The sequence below is a fragment of the Pleurodeles waltl genome, chromosome 6 (assembly GCF_031143425.1).
Source record: "Pleurodeles waltl isolate 20211129_DDA chromosome 6, aPleWal1.hap1.20221129, whole genome shotgun sequence".
Classification (NCBI taxonomy): Eukaryota; Metazoa; Chordata; class Amphibia; order Caudata; family Salamandridae; genus Pleurodeles; species Pleurodeles waltl.
The window spans coordinates 1515803766-1515821883 of NC_090445.1; the positions used below are offsets into that span (position 1 = coordinate 1515803766).

Below are 18118 nucleotides of genomic sequence, written 5' to 3' on the forward strand. Positions count from 1 at the left end.
TCCTACCTCCGTTGACAGGGTAGCGTCACTTCCGGCAGAGTTTGTCTGCGCCATTTTGTGTAAGAAGAGGAGGCACAGCCGAGTCCTCCCGGAGGTTTTAGGTCACCGAGGCCGTAGGCTCTGGACATCAGAATGCCTGCCTCACCCCTGCGAGTGGCCGTGGTGTGCTCCAGTAACCAGAACCGCAGCATGGAGGCCCACAACATCCTCAGGTAAAGGAAAAAGATAAATTCCTTTTGGTGCATGACATCGGGGAAGATGATTTGGACAGTCTCAGGGTGGACTGGAAACTTTTATCAGCCACTGTAGGCATGATATCGTCGGGTACTGGCTATTTTGCCTCCGATATATTTTTTTTGTGTGGAATACTTTGAAGACGACCCCCGGTCATATCGGATGTCTTTCTTCCGAGTAGTACACGTAGGCAGTGTCGGTTCTCGGGAAGTATAACACACGGCATTATTTTTAACCAGGGACGGGAAACGGGTCTTTCCTCCCTCACACTGATGGAACATCTATGGGTACCGTCATTTAACGAGGACCTTGGCTGTTCTTCGACGGAGAGAACTCGTCCTCCACCGCCCTTCCTGGTCACCACTTCATCTTCTGGGATTGATGAGGTGGACACAATAACTACTAGTAAGGAACAAGGAGGAGCATTTCGTGATCACAAAGAGGTGGGCCCTCCGTACTTTAAGGACATGTGCAACGCTTTAGGGTACCGCAGAGAAGGAGACGTTCCTCGCCGTGAAAGGAGGCACTTTAAGAGGGAGGGTGTTCATGACGTCTTCGAGTACCCGGAGCTAATGATAGTACTCTACTGGTCGGAGAAATGGCCTCTAGCACCCTGTGTGACGTGGCCCGGTTGTTGTGACTGCAAAGTTCTCACAGCTGTTACGCTACTCATGCATTTTCATCACATTCTCCAGTACTGTTTCAACGTACCCCCTTATCGCTACACTCAGCACAGGGTACAAGTCCTAAAAAAAATAAATGTTTGGGTGTGGGGTAACTAACCAAGTTGGGTAGTATACAGGTGATCTCATGTAGCATCACAGGAAGTGACATCAAATCTTAAGACCTCACACTGGTTTATGAGCTCATTACAATACTTAAGCGAAAATTTGCATCAGGCTTGTGCCCCAAAAAATTGATACAGCCCAATGCAAAATCTGGGCCTCAATTTACTAATTTATTTTTAATAACCCTGCCACAAAGAGACTGAAAACAAGGGAGGTACGTGCCAATACATATATTCTGCTTAGTTGGTTGCAATGTCTCCATTTAAAAAAAATATCTTATGGGGGTAAGGCATCTGCTGCAGAGATCGTTGTGTGCCCAGTACATTTCCGGTAATAACGGTAAGATAACTTTTGGGGGTATTGCATTTGCTGGAGAAACCTATTTTTCTCTAGTCCCAGTTTTGAATCAAAGTAAGTGTTAATGTGCCTGCTTCAAAGCACATCATCTAACTGCAAATGACAAATTTTTATTATGTCGCTAGGTATGGTGAGCTATTGATTTTAACACGTATTCTTTTGTCACTCGCATGTCATTAATGGTACATTTTCTAATATTTCAAACTATGAAGGGCATGCAACTCCTTCACCTTGTAACCCTCACTCTTACGTAACACATTTTGTACATTGGTTTACACACGTCTAGAATGTATTGCCAATGTTTAATGTGTACGTATGATGTAAAACGTTTTGACATTTTGCAGTAGGATGCATAACAGAAATAAATCAAAATAGTGGTATTAAAATTATTTGTGCGAATATTGGAACAGACCAACATATCTGACTTTCTTACAGTGCATGAAAAATCTCTTGTAAACGGGGATTAAAGAACATAAAAAAAGACTCGAGTATTTATGAAGTGACGACAACAAGCTGTGTGCCTTTGTTTCTCCTTCCCCTGCGTTTGCATTTAGGTGTGAGGCTCAGATAGCTCCCAGTCACAATAAGTGGAACAAAAGTAGGCATGATGGCCGCTTAAATTCGGCCTTTGTTATGGGCTCAGTTGAAGTCTGAAACATGAAAGGCCGCCTGCACGTTGCTGCTGGAAAATGAAAGCAGACAAGGCTCAGGTGCTACTGATTATGTCTGAAAATGACTTTGGGACAAGTTCAGCATATTTCATTGCGTCCCACTTCTTGTAGGGTAGACGGTGTCATCTCTGTGAAAATAGTGGGTGGACACCATGAACCTGCTTGTGCCCTGCGTCAGAACTTTAAAGTTATATATGCTTGCTGGTTAGTATAGTGCCCCACCCAATGTTGCCTCAATCTGTCAGTGACTAGGTTTATAGACAAAGCGAAATGTGTCGTACATGTAATGCGCTTTGAAACTTATGTCTTATCTGTGCGCATGAGTTTTAGTTCATGTGAATAGTGACGTGAGTGTTCATTGGCAGCTCGGCCCAATTCATCACTGCGCTCAGAACGTTTTATGTGGCGCTGGGTAAAGCACAATACCGTTTTATGCGGTGAGCACACTAAACCACAAACTATTACTTTGGTTTACTCCTGTTTCCTTAACATTTTCAGTGTTTTGTTTTTTTGTTCAATTGAAGAGTATTCACAGTGGTTCTCTCGGGCCGTGATACTGTGCAGATGAGCACGTCTGGAGCTTGCTGGCCCCACTAAACCACTGAAGCCTATGTTACGCCAATGAATATTAATACATAAATGAGTTCGAACTTAAAGCAGTTGAGTTCACAATAGTGCCTGGCAGACCTCCTGTCCACATCCATGGGTTGGTTGTTTAGTGGGCCATGTCAGCAATCCGGATAGAAGTGTGCTTCGGAAACTCTTCCTGCACGTTAAATCTGGCACCTTCGCCTCAGTATGAACAGTGTGGTGATGAATGGGATACTATATATACACACACACATACATTTTTCACAGTATGTTATTCAGTTTAGACCGAGCCAAATGTAAATCAGTATTGACCTTGCTCCTTTTGGAAACAGTCCGGCACAAACTGCCAGGCCCTCCTGAACCAGAACACAAGCAACATAGGACCGGTTTTGTCCTAGTTTGGGTTCTTCAGTCAGGTATAGCTTGGTTTCAGTGGCACAGTGAGCTCAGGTCTGGGCATACCCAGCACACTTAGGATGGCAGATTCAAAAACGTCAAAGCTGATGAATGGAATGCTTGAATCAATCTCAGCCACTACAGTTGCTTGTGACCTCATCCCAGTCCAACTTTTTTGCCCACCATGCCACCTCAGTTTGGACCCCACTTTGTGCAAATCAGTCTTGACCCTGCTGTTAATGGGAACAGTCTAGCCCTAACTGCCATATTCTCACTAAACCTGAACATAAGCCACTTAGGACTGGTTTTGCCCTAGTTAGGACTATTCAGCCAGGTGTAGCTTGGTTGCAGTGGCACAGTTAGTGTGGTACCCACATCCCGGCATACCAGGTGCACTTAAGGCGGCAAATACAGGAACAACCGCTCAGCAAGCAAACTTGATGTACAAACTACCTCTGAAACATGTTACTCTGGGTATGGGAAATGTACTCCATGTAGCAGCTATTGCTAGTTGTGGGGTTCAGATACCTCACGGGTTGCTAAATCCAAGAACGATCCAGGTTGCAAAATGATGTGTGACCTGGCATCTATGGTCTTTTCAATACAGTAGCTCTTACATATGCTAGGCCCCATACATTGTATTTCTCATTATGCTGACCCTCTCCCCAAAAGAAATGAGGACATCTGAGAATGTATACTCCTATTTGAATGTAGATTTTTAATGTAATGATTTAAACTGTACCATGTTGTAGCTTTTCAGGTGTGAATCCAGAAAATTGGGAATAGTCTGTTTATTTATTTCACGTGGGAAATACTTTGTCCATGTGGACATTACACTGTTACATGTTTGAGGACCCAAGTACAATCACTGAGACAAGCTTTGTTGGGCCTTCTGTTCCTTGATGCCCTCTACTAAAGACCTGCCAGCATCACACAGAGCCTTTATGATGCAAAAGATCAGTTTGCCAACTCTGTGTGTGTGTGTGTGTGTATATCTATATCCCTCCGACAAGCGGAAAGCACTAAAACTCCTGATCTCCACAACCATAGACCTGTCGGCAACACTTAGAGACTGCACCTGCTGACAGTGAGCCTCCTATCTGGCTCCTATGAGCCAGACTATGCTCGGGACTTCACATTGGCAATATATCCCATCTGCATACCACACTCCTCAGTCTGTACCACCAGCAAACCGTTTCCAGTGGTCTTTGAGCATTAACAGTGGTGTAACAATCCAGTAAATCACACACCATTAGCAGTTTTTGACCCTTCACCAGCAGTGCCCACGGTTCTGAAATGACACTGAAGCAATAACAGTCGTGGAAATTCCCCCCCCCCCCCCAATCTGCACAAGATGCTAGGTAGCACCACCTCACCTATAAGCCTGCCTTTGGTACCTGCAGCCCCATGTGTTGGAAGGTGATAACACCAGCCTTCCTCCTGATGAATTCCTATGACATGCTGTAAGGCAGTCAGGATGTGAAGATCATGTTTTCGAATGCCACTTAGATATAATCTTTCATAGATATCAAGGATTCTTCTTTTAGCAAATCCTGCATTTTTAGCGAGCACCACTTTGCTATGTAAGCCTTTAATCTTCAATCCCAGCACTGTGTTAAAAGTGAAACTACTTTCCTCAAAATGTTGGTATGGGCTTCTTAGTTACAGTTTTGTGAACAAAGCTTGCACAGCTGTTTACCCTGCTGTATACAGGCCTCGAGAAATCTACTCAGCCCCTCGCTATGGCAACTCTGATTTTGTCGGGGCAAGCTGTTTTTAGGGCTTACTGGCCCAGTCTGGCGAGAAAGCCGAACTGGCAAAGAATAGGTGTTCTGTTCATTCGGGAAATAAGTGAGCAATAAATATGCAGTCGAATCTTGTTACTGTCTTGCCACACTTGCTGTGCATTAAAAGGTAAATGTCAAAATTAAGCTATCTTACAAATTGCTGCTTATGTTTGTCCAGAAGATTGGAGTTTATTTTTTTCTTTCTCTGAATGCAGAGGTGGTGGGTTTTGTGACATGAACTGTCAAACAGTGAACTGGGCACACATTTAATTAAGTAGCTTATAAAATAACTTTCAAAATATGTCAACAGTAATTAGGCAAGTACTTTTTTGTAATTCTAAATTGAGCTAGAAGGGAATAGGATCAAAACAACTCAGAATACTTTACATTGTGTTGTGCAAATCATAAATTTTTGCTGAACCCCCGATTTCCACACATTAGTTTGTATGCTCTATACTTTTATCAGTAAAATTACACTTGTGGCCATTTCAGTGGAAAAGGTCGGCCTCTGTAAATCATGCTTTCTTAATATATTTATTAAGAGTTATCAAATATGAGCTGAGAAACATTCCAGCCCCTCCCTTTTGAGTGTTTGTTTATTAGGTAACTATAAGGCAAGTCAAGGGTCCTGCGCAGCCTAATTATTAGTGAACTAAAAGGCAAGTCAGGGGTCCTGTGCAGCCTTTATATGGGCTGAGTTTTTATCATACATGGGAGAAACGTTTATTCTATGAAATCAAACAAGATTTTTGTATAACACATATTTGAAGGTGCTCTCGTATGGGATCATGAAGAAAAGATTGACTCAGTAAAATACATTTTATGTTAAGGCTTTTACGATTTGAGAGGAGTTTAAGGGTCAAGCATGTTAGTTTGGTCAGGCGTATTCAGGTCACTAGATCTGCAGGTCCGATTATACTTTTCAGATTTTTTTATTTTTGTATTTATTTTTTTGGGGGGTGGGGGGCTGCTATAATGATGGAAGTATGCACACCTGTTTCCTAGGTTCTATACGCTGACTGCAATGATTGACAAACTTTTCCCCCCGTCATATCACAATCGCCCTATTGCTCAGGCCTGAACTACATTCGGTGGTTGGCTGCAGTCCATGTAGCTAGTTTGATGAGGTAACAGGTTGGTTGTACAATGGCAGCACTCACATACATAGTGCATTTGTTGGAGAGACCCGTTGTGTTTCCATATGGGTTACTGAAGAGGTATTTATGTGCTGGGGGGTGGGAGGGGCGTGGTAGTGTTGTGTTGGATAGTGGCTGTTGAGCCTTGTGACTTTTAGGCAGCAACCGTGCTTGCTGAAATGTTTGAGCCTATGCTAATAGTGAAGCTGCAAGTGCTAGAGAGCATTCTGATATTGCCTAAAGTGCTAGGACTCTTTGGCGACATTACAAATTATGAGGGATCACTTTAAAGCTGTATGCACGCATATGCTTGTAGTGGGTTAATCTAAAGAAGTGTAGAAATGGTACAATTAATGGATGATTTCACAGTGCACCAGAGACGTGCATGGGAAATGTGTTTTCATCTTAAAAGCAAACTTGAGGGTTTTGTTCTTAAATTTTTTTAAAAAATATATATTTCAGGGATGCTCATACCATGGCTGGACTTGATTTAAGGCACGGACACACTGCTCCAGTTTAATTTACTAAGTGTAGCACTACCTATGCATAGGTACACTTTTCACTTATTCTTCTGTCCCTCGTTACAGCACTCATAAAGTAGCAACCACGCTTACAAAATCGATATAGTCCTTGGGAAAATGTGATTTGCTGTTCTCGCATTTCCCCCATTTACCATACAATTTTTAAGACTGGGGTGATTCTTTCTTTCTTTCTTTCTTTCTTTCTTTCTTTCTTTCTTTCTTTCTTTCTTTCTTTCTTTCTTTCTTTCTTTCTTTCTTTCTTTCTTTCTTTCTTTCTTTCTTTCTTTCTTTCTTTCTTTCTTTCTTTCTTTCTTTCTTTCTTTCTTTCTTTCTTTCTTTCTTTCTTTCTTTCTTTCTTTCTTTCTTTCTTTCTTTCTTTCTTTCTTTCTTTCTTTCTTTCTTTCTTCACACCCTGTGGCCGTATGTTTTTTCCTCTTCCTTCTTTTGGGAATGCTGCTGTTTCTTTTTGGTGTTAGCACACAAAGGGTGTGTGTGTGTGTGTATATATATTCGTTTTTTTTTTTTTTTTTTAAGGTTTATATAGCGCAGACTCAGAGGGGTGCTTTACATAAGGACGTGAAGTCTCGTATAGCGCAACCTCGATCTGAGGAGCGCTTTACACAAGTAGCACTTACACATGAGCTTAGAAGTTGAAAAATATACAAACTGTAGCTCTTAAAACTGAAAAAACCACAGAAATAATCAAAGCAGCTATCCTGGCACAGTAGGAGAGCTACTACTACAATATTCACTGCACTCTGGGAAACTTGCCCTGTAAGATTTTTTTTTTTTTTTTTTTTTTTTTTTTTTACATTTTTGTCCCTAACTCAGCCTGTGGTGCTTCCACAACAATGGGACCACCGGCAAACCATTCAGCACGACACTCATTCTGTCTAGGTCATATGGGGAGTGGTTTGTGTTTTTAAGGGACTCGTTTGCAATATTATTTTAGAAGGTTTGAAAATGTGTAACCCACTAAATATATGGTTACACTGCAAATGCAAGACCTATTGCCAATGCTTTAACTATTTGTTAGCCTTTGTCTTGAGACTTTCTGTCGCACCTTAGATTGATCCAGAGGAATATTTCTCTCTCCATCTTTGGCTGTTTGATGTATCATTCCACCATCTTGGAATTACTTGTATTGCATCAAAGGAAGGACTGCTTTACATCTAAAACTTACCCTTGGCCACCACACTTTATCACATTCATGTTTTTATCTTTTTATCTCAAGCATGCACCATGTACATAAGAATGTAGTCCTTTTTAGGGTCTAGCCTGCATTGCATGCGCTTGCGAATCTGTTTCGCTAGTGAGACGCTTTAGTAGTTAGTAAAGGGCTTGGAGCCCCGTCCATGTCACATGAGTGTCTTTCATTGGTTCGTTGGCTTGCCTGTTAAAATCTGCTTGCTTTCTTTAGTGGAAGGCCTCCATATGTCATGCTTTTTCCGGTGGTTAGCCCTCCTCGAGCGCAGTGACAGAGTACTGCAAACATGCGAGGCTTGCTGTTTCCATCCGGTTTGTGGACTACTTTTTCTTTCTTGGCAGAAGTTGAGCGCTTTCCATGACATCGACCCTGTTACATAGTTAATTGCACTTTTGCCGGTTACGTAGATAATAGCACTTTTGCAGATAGGTTTCCCTACGAGTGAACTGTAGCAGCGCAATCGCACTTCAGCCCCCCCCCCCCCATTTTTTTTCTTCCCCCCATTTAATGTGGCAAGAAAAGTCCGGTTGGGAGTTTACGACTGCTAATAGCTCTAACTTGTAGAAATGCGAGACCCGTTACATTGCAAATGCTTGTTTGTTATTGCTGAAGGTTTTTTTTTTTTTTTTTAATGCTTTGTAATGTTTTGAACGTGAGCCTAACTCTAATATTGCAAAAATTAGGGATTCAACTAGTCCTGAGGCACTCTATAATTAAAATTAAATATCTTATGTATAAGAAATCCCAAAACAAAAAAACATTTTAAATAAACTACATTTTACCTGAACCTGTTCCAGGGGCTGGTTTAAAAACCGTTAACAAGAAGCCACCCCAAGCTTTGTGTATCCAATTAGAAACTTTTCTCTCTATGGCGCTTGAAACGATGGACCAAATTTAAGAATTATAAATGTTAGGATGGAGGGATCTATAGTGCAGATACAGCTTCAGTAATGCGCATTTCAAATCCAATTTTTGGTCCTGCAGGTGGGGATTAAAGTCTTGCAACAACGTAAAATTCATTGGCGGGGATGTTGAAGATGCATTGGCAGAAGTTTAATTTTCTCCAAGTGATAAATACCTCTGCAGTGAACGCTTGGCTTGTGACCTGCTTGGCCTCATGCTTACACTTTTCATGGCCTCCTAATTAAAAGGCCTGCTTTGGTCATTGATTCCAGGCTCCGTTTGCCGTTTCATAGTGGATGCTTGGTTCAGCCACTCCTCACGGCTTCAGTTTGCTCTTTTTTTTATCTTTAGTTTTAGTATGCGTCTCAGACGCTGACAAGGCATAAGACCTCTAGGATGTGTGTACCAGAGTCGAAATGCCTATTTATATCGGTGTATTGAAACAGCTTATTTGGAGACAGAAGAAGTAAAACTGAATAATAGATTTTCCAGCACTCTATTCTGAATTAGTTTTCTGTGATCTTTTTTTCATTTAGAAGGTAGGTTGTGCCGTTACCCCATGGCACTATGTATAGATATATCTGCCTTGAGTCATCCGAACTGCGAGGCCTATTTGCACAGGAAAGAAAGCAACTTGAGCGGTATTGGGCCTCATTGATAAGGTATCTATGTGGCATAGCGACTGTGTATGGATATTGCCTTTGGGGTAATTCACTACAACAAAAAGATAATGGAAATGCCTGAATAACTGTCAGCGCTTATTCAGAGTTGTTTTGTTCCACGTTGATGCAGGGCTGCTTGTATTCATATTCCCAGTTTTGGGTCCTGACACGCCTCTTTTGACACTGGTAAAATATTGTTGGGTAACAATAGTCCCAGTCTTCCCCGAATAAAGAATAGAACGGTGCAAGGGAATTACTGGTAGTTAAAAATACTTCACCCACTTTCATCGTCGGGCATATTGTTGCCCCTAGAAATGCTGCATTCGTTATTTGAGTGAAGACCGTGCATTTTGCGTATCATAAATGTTCCATTATCAGTAACCTGTTAGATGTATTTAAAGAAATTGGCATCGACCTGTTATATATAATAGGTAGGAAAAAGTTATCACATAGCTGCTGCTGAAAATGCATGAGAGGAATGTAATCTTAAGTTACTTCGCTGTTGAGCCATCTTGTTGGTTAGGTATGTTGTAGAATGCGGCGTATTCTGTAGCACCACGAGCCAGTGCTCCATATTTGTACGAGGTACATTGGTGCTGTTTCCATCCCAGGTTTATTTATTTATTTTTTTTTTTTTTTTGGGCGAGGGAAAACTACACAATGTGCCCTCATCATTAGGAACTTAACACAGCTTTCCTTACTCTGATTATTCCTAGAGGGTGCTTCCCACAAAGCTACCCCCAATGCTGTCATGCCTTGCTCAAAGAATGCATCCGATTTACGAAGTGTAAAATCCAAACGGCCGTGCCTTTCTGAAGGTTTGCCTGGCAGGTTTTTAAGCACGAACGAGTGTGATCTTATCACTGTTGCCATCATGATGTTGAAGCTGCTGCAGGTCAGAAGAATATTCTCTGGATTGTCTATTGGACAAATCGGTAGAATTGGACTGGTTTTCATTCAGTGCCAATTTAGGCTAGTCTTTCCCCCTCTAGTTCAGAACATTGTTTCAAAGCTTAACTGGCTACATTGATCTGTGCTTTTTAAATAGGGTTTTGTTTATTGTGGAAAGACTTTTCTCTCTATAGAAAAGCAATATTTGTTTGTCTCAACTAAATTCACAGAATATGTATGCACTGGTAACAGTACCTGTTTTGCTCCTGAGAAGTGCTGGGGCTCTCTCATTAACTGTATTGAAGCAGTGCTGAGAAGTGCCAGTCCACTTCCTTTCAAATTAAAGCAGTGCATGTATTCGTACCGGGCAGTCCCTACCCATTCAAAGCACAAAGTATGTAAAGTCAGATCACTCTCCTGTTCTTCTTAATCCTAGTGCTGTGATGTTTGCTGTCTGGTGCCCAAACGATGTAATGTATTGTTGTGGTTGTAGTGTATTTCTAGAGGACTCCCTGAATTACCTGACTCGTCTAAGCAAAGGAGATTATTTTATCCCCACTTTGCGATCTTATCAGGTGGTCTAGGAGACCCCTCAATTACTACAGCACATCTAACTATGCAGACTTTGGGTGCACATCAGAGGCAGAGGTGAACGCCTCCTGCAGTATCCCTTTTTATCTAATTTAAGCAAATCCCTGCTCTTTGTTGCTGACGGATGTCTGCAGCAGATGTTTGCTCTCTGTAAGAAAACTCGTTTTTTCAAGACAAGAGGTAGTTTCTCTATCCCGCTTGTCTCCTACTCCTCGACAGGGTTGGCCAACTAATGTGGCAAAAAAAGTCCAGTGTTGCGTTCACAATGCCAGTAGCTCCAATGCGAGAACAATTGCATTGCAAGTGCTTATTTGCATTGTCATCATAGGAAGAATATTTCTGAGTGCATGTTTATATTTTAAAAAACAAAAATCACTTTTAATATGCCTCTGTTTCTTGGAAGATTTCTCGAACCACTTTCTTTATAGGTCCTAACTATAACTACTTAGTGGCAACCGCCACCAGTTAATAAAAACAATGATTGATAGATATATATATATATATATATATATATATACACACTTTATTTTTTAAGCTAACGTGAACAATGAGCTAAAGGATAACATTTCCCTTTTTAGGGTCGAGCATGTGTATCGCAACGAGATGCTTTAGCTATTAGAAAAGGGCTCGGAGCCCTGTCTACGTCATGTCAGTGTGTTTGATTGGTTCGTGGGCTTGCCTAGGCAAATCTGCTTGCTTTCATTAGTGGAAGGCATGCACACGTCATGCCTTTTCCGGTGGTTAGGCCTCCTCTAGCGCAGCGACCAAGTACAGAAAACATGCAAGGCTCGCTGTTTTCTGTCGGATCGTGGACTACTTTTTCTCTATTTTCCTAGCGCGATTTCGCTTGGCAGAAGTCTAGCGCTTTACCCATTTAATTTCACTTTTTCGGGTTACGTACATAAAAGCACTTTTGCTGATAGATGAAAAGTCGGGTTAGGAGTTTACAACGCCATCAGCTCTAACGTGAGCAAACGCGAGACCCGTTGCATTGCAAATGCTTGTTCTTACTGTGTTTACCAGGCTTCTAAAGGGTGAGCTAATTTTTAGGCCCCCTGGCACATTCTGGCTAGGGAATTCGGGCTGGCAAAGAACAGGTGTTCTCTTCATTCATAAATAAGCAATAAAAATGACATAACATTGTTTTATCTTGCCACATATGGTGTGTGTTCAAAGCAAGGGTCAAATGTCAGACTTGGTGCTGTTTCAGCGTGGGGTTTGGCTGCAGAGTTAGAGGGTTTTGTAAAGTGAACCGTCTGACAAGAGTGCCTGGGATATGGGATTGTGAAAAGAGAGGCTGTATGTAGGTCACCCGTTTATGGTGCTTTATCTTCCATCTACTATTTTAATTTTAGTTTGTTTACCGGAGCAGAGTCGGGTGAAAGAAATAAGGTACATTATAATAAGGCAGACAATCAGGGTTCAATAAAGAGAGGGAGGCACAGATTCTGCAATGTCCTCTTTATTGCTCCTATTAATAGCAGCAACCGAAGAATTTAGAACTTTAGCCAGCATTCTAAAACAACATAACTCCAGAAAACGTAGTCCTCATCCTTCTTCAAATGCTGCGAGCAAGACGCTGTACTTAATCAGTTTATAAGCGTCTTACACTTGAAGAAGAAAGCAGCTCTGCATGTTATTCTCCAAGCACTTTGCTCGTAATTCATTCTTCAGTCTGCAATTAAACAATGTAATGGTGGGTTACGAAAGCAGACCCCTCACCACACACAGTAACATCGATGAAATATGGATAGAAATTGTTCTAGACCAAATATTTATTCTTTTAAAGAATAAACAATCCCCCTATGACTGAAAGCCTGATTGTAGAGCTCTCGTGTCAGACGTACTCCTGAAAGATCACAGAAAAATTAACACAATCAACTTCCAAGTTTTTCAAATTAAAAAGGCTATTCTGCCCCCAGCTATTCATAACTCTAAACACCGCTGAGACCGTCAACAAAGTAGAACATCTTGCTCCTCGAAACCCTCATACTACGCACAGTTCTCCTGACTACCAAACACTGTCCAGCAGAAGCACCCTTATCATAAGCATGTCCAGCTGCGGATGAAGACCTACAGGCAAACATTTCTCAAACAATTCCACAGGGTAATTCACTGTTCACCAAATCCTGTTGAAACGGGATCTAAACTGACAAACCCATTCACCCCAGGCCAATCTATATGCTTTCCTAGTGCCCAGGACTCTGATATGTCTGTAAACTCCCACCAAAAGGCCTAGCTTCTTCCTCGGTCTCCTGAACATGTAGATAAATTTATCTCACAAGCTGCTCTTTCTTTCTAGGTAATATGAGTTCCTAGAACCCCAAAATATTAAAAAATAAAATAAAAAATATGGCAATATTTTCATTTTTTTGATGCAGGTAGAGGAAGAAGGTTAATGTAAGTGAATCAGTTATATGCAGGGTCAACAGATTTATGTTAAAAAAAAAAAAAAAATAAGGAACCAAATAATGCAGCAGTGTTGACTAATTTGTTGCAAGAAAAGTCCAGTTATGCGTTTACAGTGCCAAAAGCTCTAACTCCAGTAAATACGGGACCTATTGCATTACATTGCATGTGCTTGTTTTTCAATGTGATTCATTGTTTGTTTTGGGCCCTGGCTCATGCGGCTCCTAGGGAATCCAAGGTGGGCTGACTTGTGTGAGTCTCACTAGGGTTTCTTATGCAGAAACCCTTGCAAACCTCAAACTTCAACTTAAAAATAACACCTTTTTTTCCCCCTCACATTCCTGGGATAAAAAGTGCCTGAATCTTTGAGTCACAAATTTCCTCCCATCTAGTATTCCCCAAAGCTTCCCGATAAGAATAATACCTCACTTGTGTGGAAAGGTCTGCCAGCAACAGGAAAGGCCCCAAAACACAATGTGGTGTCATCAATTTTTCCTTTAGCAAAAATTACTTTATTTGGTAATGTGTGCTGCGCTCTTTTGCCAGAGCTCAGCGGCCACCAGAGAAGCCTACCAAACCCAGCCATTTCTGAAAACCTTCCAGGTTGTTGTGCCTCCCATGGTGATTTCTTACTCACTGTGCCCTACAAACCTACAATCTTGCATTTTCATTAAAGTTCTGTGACGTAACCTTTCAGAATCTGGAGGGATGAAGAAATTCTGACCAACCAGTGTTCCCACATTTGTCAGGATGAACAATGCTTCCTTCCCACTTGCGTGGTTGGGCCTAGGAGTCTCGCCAGGTGACTCTCATTGAACCTCGTTTGAACTGTGCCCGCACCAGTCGGGTAGTGTGTGTGTGGGATCTTTTTATTTTTTTATTTTTTTTAATTGCCACAAGTTGGGGAATGTTGGGTGGTAGGAGCTTTGTGGATCCTTGTGGTTTCCAGAAATTTGTTGCAGAAGTACAAGAAAAATGTGTAGTTTGAGCCAGCTATAGAAACACTAACCTGGACTTCTCCGGATGTCTTCTTCTCAGAAATGCATCAGTTTAGTAGGTTACCCTGTGTGGCTGCTGAGCCCAAGCTCAAACACCAGAGCTTACCCGTAGTGCAGAGCTCCTCACATTGTATATTGGCACCTTTTGTATCGGGACAAGTGGGGGGAAAGGTGGGTGATGGGGATTTTTTTGTTTTTTTTAATCCCTATGGTTTCTGAAAGTTAAATAATAGAAAACAAGTAAAATGTGCAATTTTAGTCAGATTTGCAGGGCATTTTGGGCAAGAAAATGTCATGGGAATTCACAAAAAGGCACATCCTTTTTGGGCTGCCCGAGGTGACTAGTTTTCAGAAATGCCTGGGTTTGGTAGGTTTCACCAGGTTGCAGCTGACCAAGTCTGAACAGTGCACCCATTCAGCATAGAAGCATGAGTAGGGTGATATTGGAATGTATTCTAACTCTCCTACCCATAAGTGTTGTGTGTGTGTGTGTGTGTGTGTTTTTTTTTTTTTTTTTTTTTTAAATCTACAAAAGAATCTATTTCCCTTCTGATTTTAGGGATATGGGATGTTTTCTCCCCAGGAGAGCAGAAATACTATTTTCCGTTCCGGGATAGTAGTATTGACTCATGCCAGAGTATAACACCCTAGCCTTTTATTTGTTTTGTCACCTTGTTGAATTCCCTGGCATCTAATGGCCTTGGTCTCTTGGGAATGATCTTTGATAAACACCCTCAGTCCAGCCCCAGGGGAGCTGAACAGCTGCTGCACCTGTTCTTTTAGGCAGCATTGAATGGTTGCTGGGTGAGCAACCCTACATCTTTTGGAGGGTGAGGAAAAAGTGTTGGCGTTGGGGCGAAGGCTTGCTGGATCCATCCACAACACCCAATCGCTGCTGCAAGGGTTGGTCCCAGCACATCCTTGGCATGGAACCAGCTAAAAGTTGACTGCAAGTTCAAGACTGTTTTTATATAAAATTGTGTATCTGCAGATTCCTTATCTTTGAATTTCCCAGGTGTCTGACTGTATCCGGTAGATTTCTGTGTGAGCAGTACCCTGATCCACGTTGGTCACCAAATAGGCCCCACCCAGGCGTGTGGACGTCTGTTCTTTTCTTTCTGTGCCAGTTAATGCTGATCCAGAGAAGAGGTATTCCTCAGTCGGTTTTAAAACAGCTTTTTTTTTTTTTAAATATTTTTTGCGAAGTGTTTGTCGTCTAGAAAAGTAGGGTTTAAGCCATGTGGCCCCTGTAGCAGCACCATGTCGCTAATGGACCCCCACCTGGTGTGCTTATGGTGTCTTGAGCGCAACCATGACTCGGTCATGCTCAGACTGCTGGGTTATGGCGCTGAAAGCTTTGAGGGAATGGTTCCCCCAAAGCACTTTGCGGCCCGGCAGTTGAAGCCATTTAGCACGACTCCTAGACTGTCTCTGTCCACTTCGAATAGAAGGTCCCGGGACCACTCCATGAGCCTCAAGTCCTCTTCCTGTCTCTCGAGGTCCTCAGGATATTTTGGGAAGAAGCACAAGAAATCAAAGCGGTCTAAGCTTTCTCTTTGGCCGACGAGGTCGTTACATCGGTGTTCCGTGCACACTTCTGCAGAGTCATGCTGCTGGCACCCACCAGCAGTGCCAGCCCGATTCTCATCCCTGACGACAGTCAGAACAGCGTTACTCAAGTCTGATCCCCACCGCCCGCAGGGCCCTTTGGTCCTAGATCATTGCCCGAGTGTTTTCTGGAGCAGCCAGGCATGGGGGTAGAGGTGGAGTGATCACTGGACCCTCTAAAATACTAGTTGGAGACTCCAACTTCGTTGGTCTGAGGAAGTAGGAGATGTTGGTGGCCTGGGCACCTCTCCAGATACTGGCTGGCTCTCTCCACCTAATGTGGCTATGTAGGAGAGAGCATCTTAGGCAATGGTGGTGAAGAGGGCAGCAAATGTCCTTGACCTTTAACTTCCCTTTTGTGGTCAAGACTAACCTCTTGAAAGAAGTGCTTCAGCCGGGTGCTTCCTTAGCTGAACCCAGATTGCCCTTCACAGGGTCTGGAAATCCTATACCCAAACACTCAAGACATATTGTTTGGGGTCAAGGAGAACAAGTTTTCAGGTTTTTGTCCCTGGGACAAGTCTTTCCAATCCCCTGTAGCACAAATCCTTTGTTTGCTGATTTACAGTACCACATTCTGAAGCCGGGAAGGGAAGTTTCTGCAGTTGAGGTAATATTTGTATCCATATGTTAATGCTGTTAAAACTTGCATTTATGGTTCATTAACGCAAATCCTTTATTAGAGTGAGCGCTCTAAATAAGTGTTGTAAGCTTGGACTAGGCTACTGACAGTTCCAGTAAAAAAATAAACGCACACACGTAAAGTTTTTTAAAAATAAAATCGAACTAGGAAAAATGTTTTGCTAAACAACTGTACAATTTAGGCAAGTATTTCCAAAAGAAAGTTCAGAATGGAATGTCAGTGTAACTATCATGATTATGGGAAACATGAAAATAAACATTGGCAAAGCCAATAGGTCCGACATTGATTATCAGCCTTTTGCTGTTCTCTGTGTACACACATGGCTTCCGTAAAACTTTTTTTTTTATATATTTTTTTGTTGTTGGAGCTGCTAGGCCCTCACCACTGTAACAAGTATCGGCAGAAAACAAAAATATTTTTTGGTTGCTAAAAGCACACATTGCCACAGTTGTTCCTGGCACTGAACAAACAACTGTGTACCGACATGCTCCTTGTGGAAGAAGACTGCACTCTTTGTATTGTAGTGTAACATGGGTTTGTAGAATGTGAAATAGTCACCTGTGAGGGTATCCACGCGTTGAGTAGTAGCGAGTTCTTCAAGTAGGATCAGTCCCAGTGAAGCCAGCTGACAGATGGCGAGAGAATTTTAATATTTTTTTAAAAAAAAAGTCTTGGTTAACTCCAGACCAAATTAGGAACCCAATTCTCAAAGTCACAAAAGTGCACCAATGGTATGTCTTTGCATCAGTGCAGATTTACATATTTCATGACTTCATAAGAATTTACAGAAGTAGATCAGGAAATCGTACTCCTAAAAAATATTTGAACTGTTTTGGTACAAGCATATAGGCATGTGTAGACTTGTTCATGTGAAAATCTGTTGAGCCTTTACAATTTCACTTCATGTTAACCGTTTTTCCCATTTCACCATTTTTTCCGCAACCCCGGGAGAAGTTTCACATCGGACCCTTGTCAGGAGTAAATTTCTAACCTTTCTCAATATGGGAAATGATTAGAGAAGAGCTAGTGAAAACACTTGAAATTTACAAGCTAGTAGGTTTGTACGGACAAAAAAAAAAAAAATCCAACCCGGAAGCAATTGTTTACCACTACCTCTAGCCCCACCATGTAGATCTCTCGAAATATGCCAAAATAAGGAAACTGCTAGTATTCAAGCCCTTCCATAGTATTAGCCCTGGCATAACCAGAGGGCCTATTATCAGAACTCTTTTATATGATGAGATTGCTACCATAATTTTCTTCCGTATTACATGGCACCAGAGGTACAAGTAGATTTATTTATATATATATATATTTATGAAGCAGTCTGTCCCATCGGCAAGTAGATATTAGATATTTTATTAAATTCCACAGCCCTGCCTTTAATGAAGTACTGACTCAGGCCTTGAAAAAGCATAAAACTGTTACTAGAACTGCAGGTCGAGCTTGCATAATCTACTCGACCTGACTGTAGCATAGTTGACCCGGAAATGGGTGTCAAATTGTGTGATTCCAGGCAAATATTGTATTTTACAGTCTCCTTTTTCTTTCTTTCATATGAGTGCACCCTCAAATATGAAAGTTTGGCATTTCTGCTGGTTTAAAAAAAAAAAAAACTCTTGTATGATTAAATACACCAAATGTTTGCTCCATGTATATTAAATCTAGCAAACATATAGGGTACACATGATCCAGGCATGACTTGCCTCTTAGTTTACTAATAGC

The 18118-nt window shown here is 41.8% G+C and overlaps 1 protein-coding gene across 1 annotated transcript in view; it reads left to right on the forward strand.

The window, feature by feature from the left end:
* The first annotated feature begins 15 nt into the window (after positions 1 to 15).
* Positions 16 to 18118, forward strand: part of SSU72 (SSU72 homolog, RNA polymerase II CTD phosphatase) — a 210308-nt gene continuing 192205 nt past the window's right edge. Inside the window, exon 1 of the mRNA XM_069241047.1 lies at positions 16 to 212. Within this exon, the coding sequence (XP_069097148.1) occupies positions 133 to 212 (80 nt within the window). The 5' untranslated portion in view covers positions 16 to 132. The remainder of the gene's footprint in view (positions 213 to 18118) is intronic.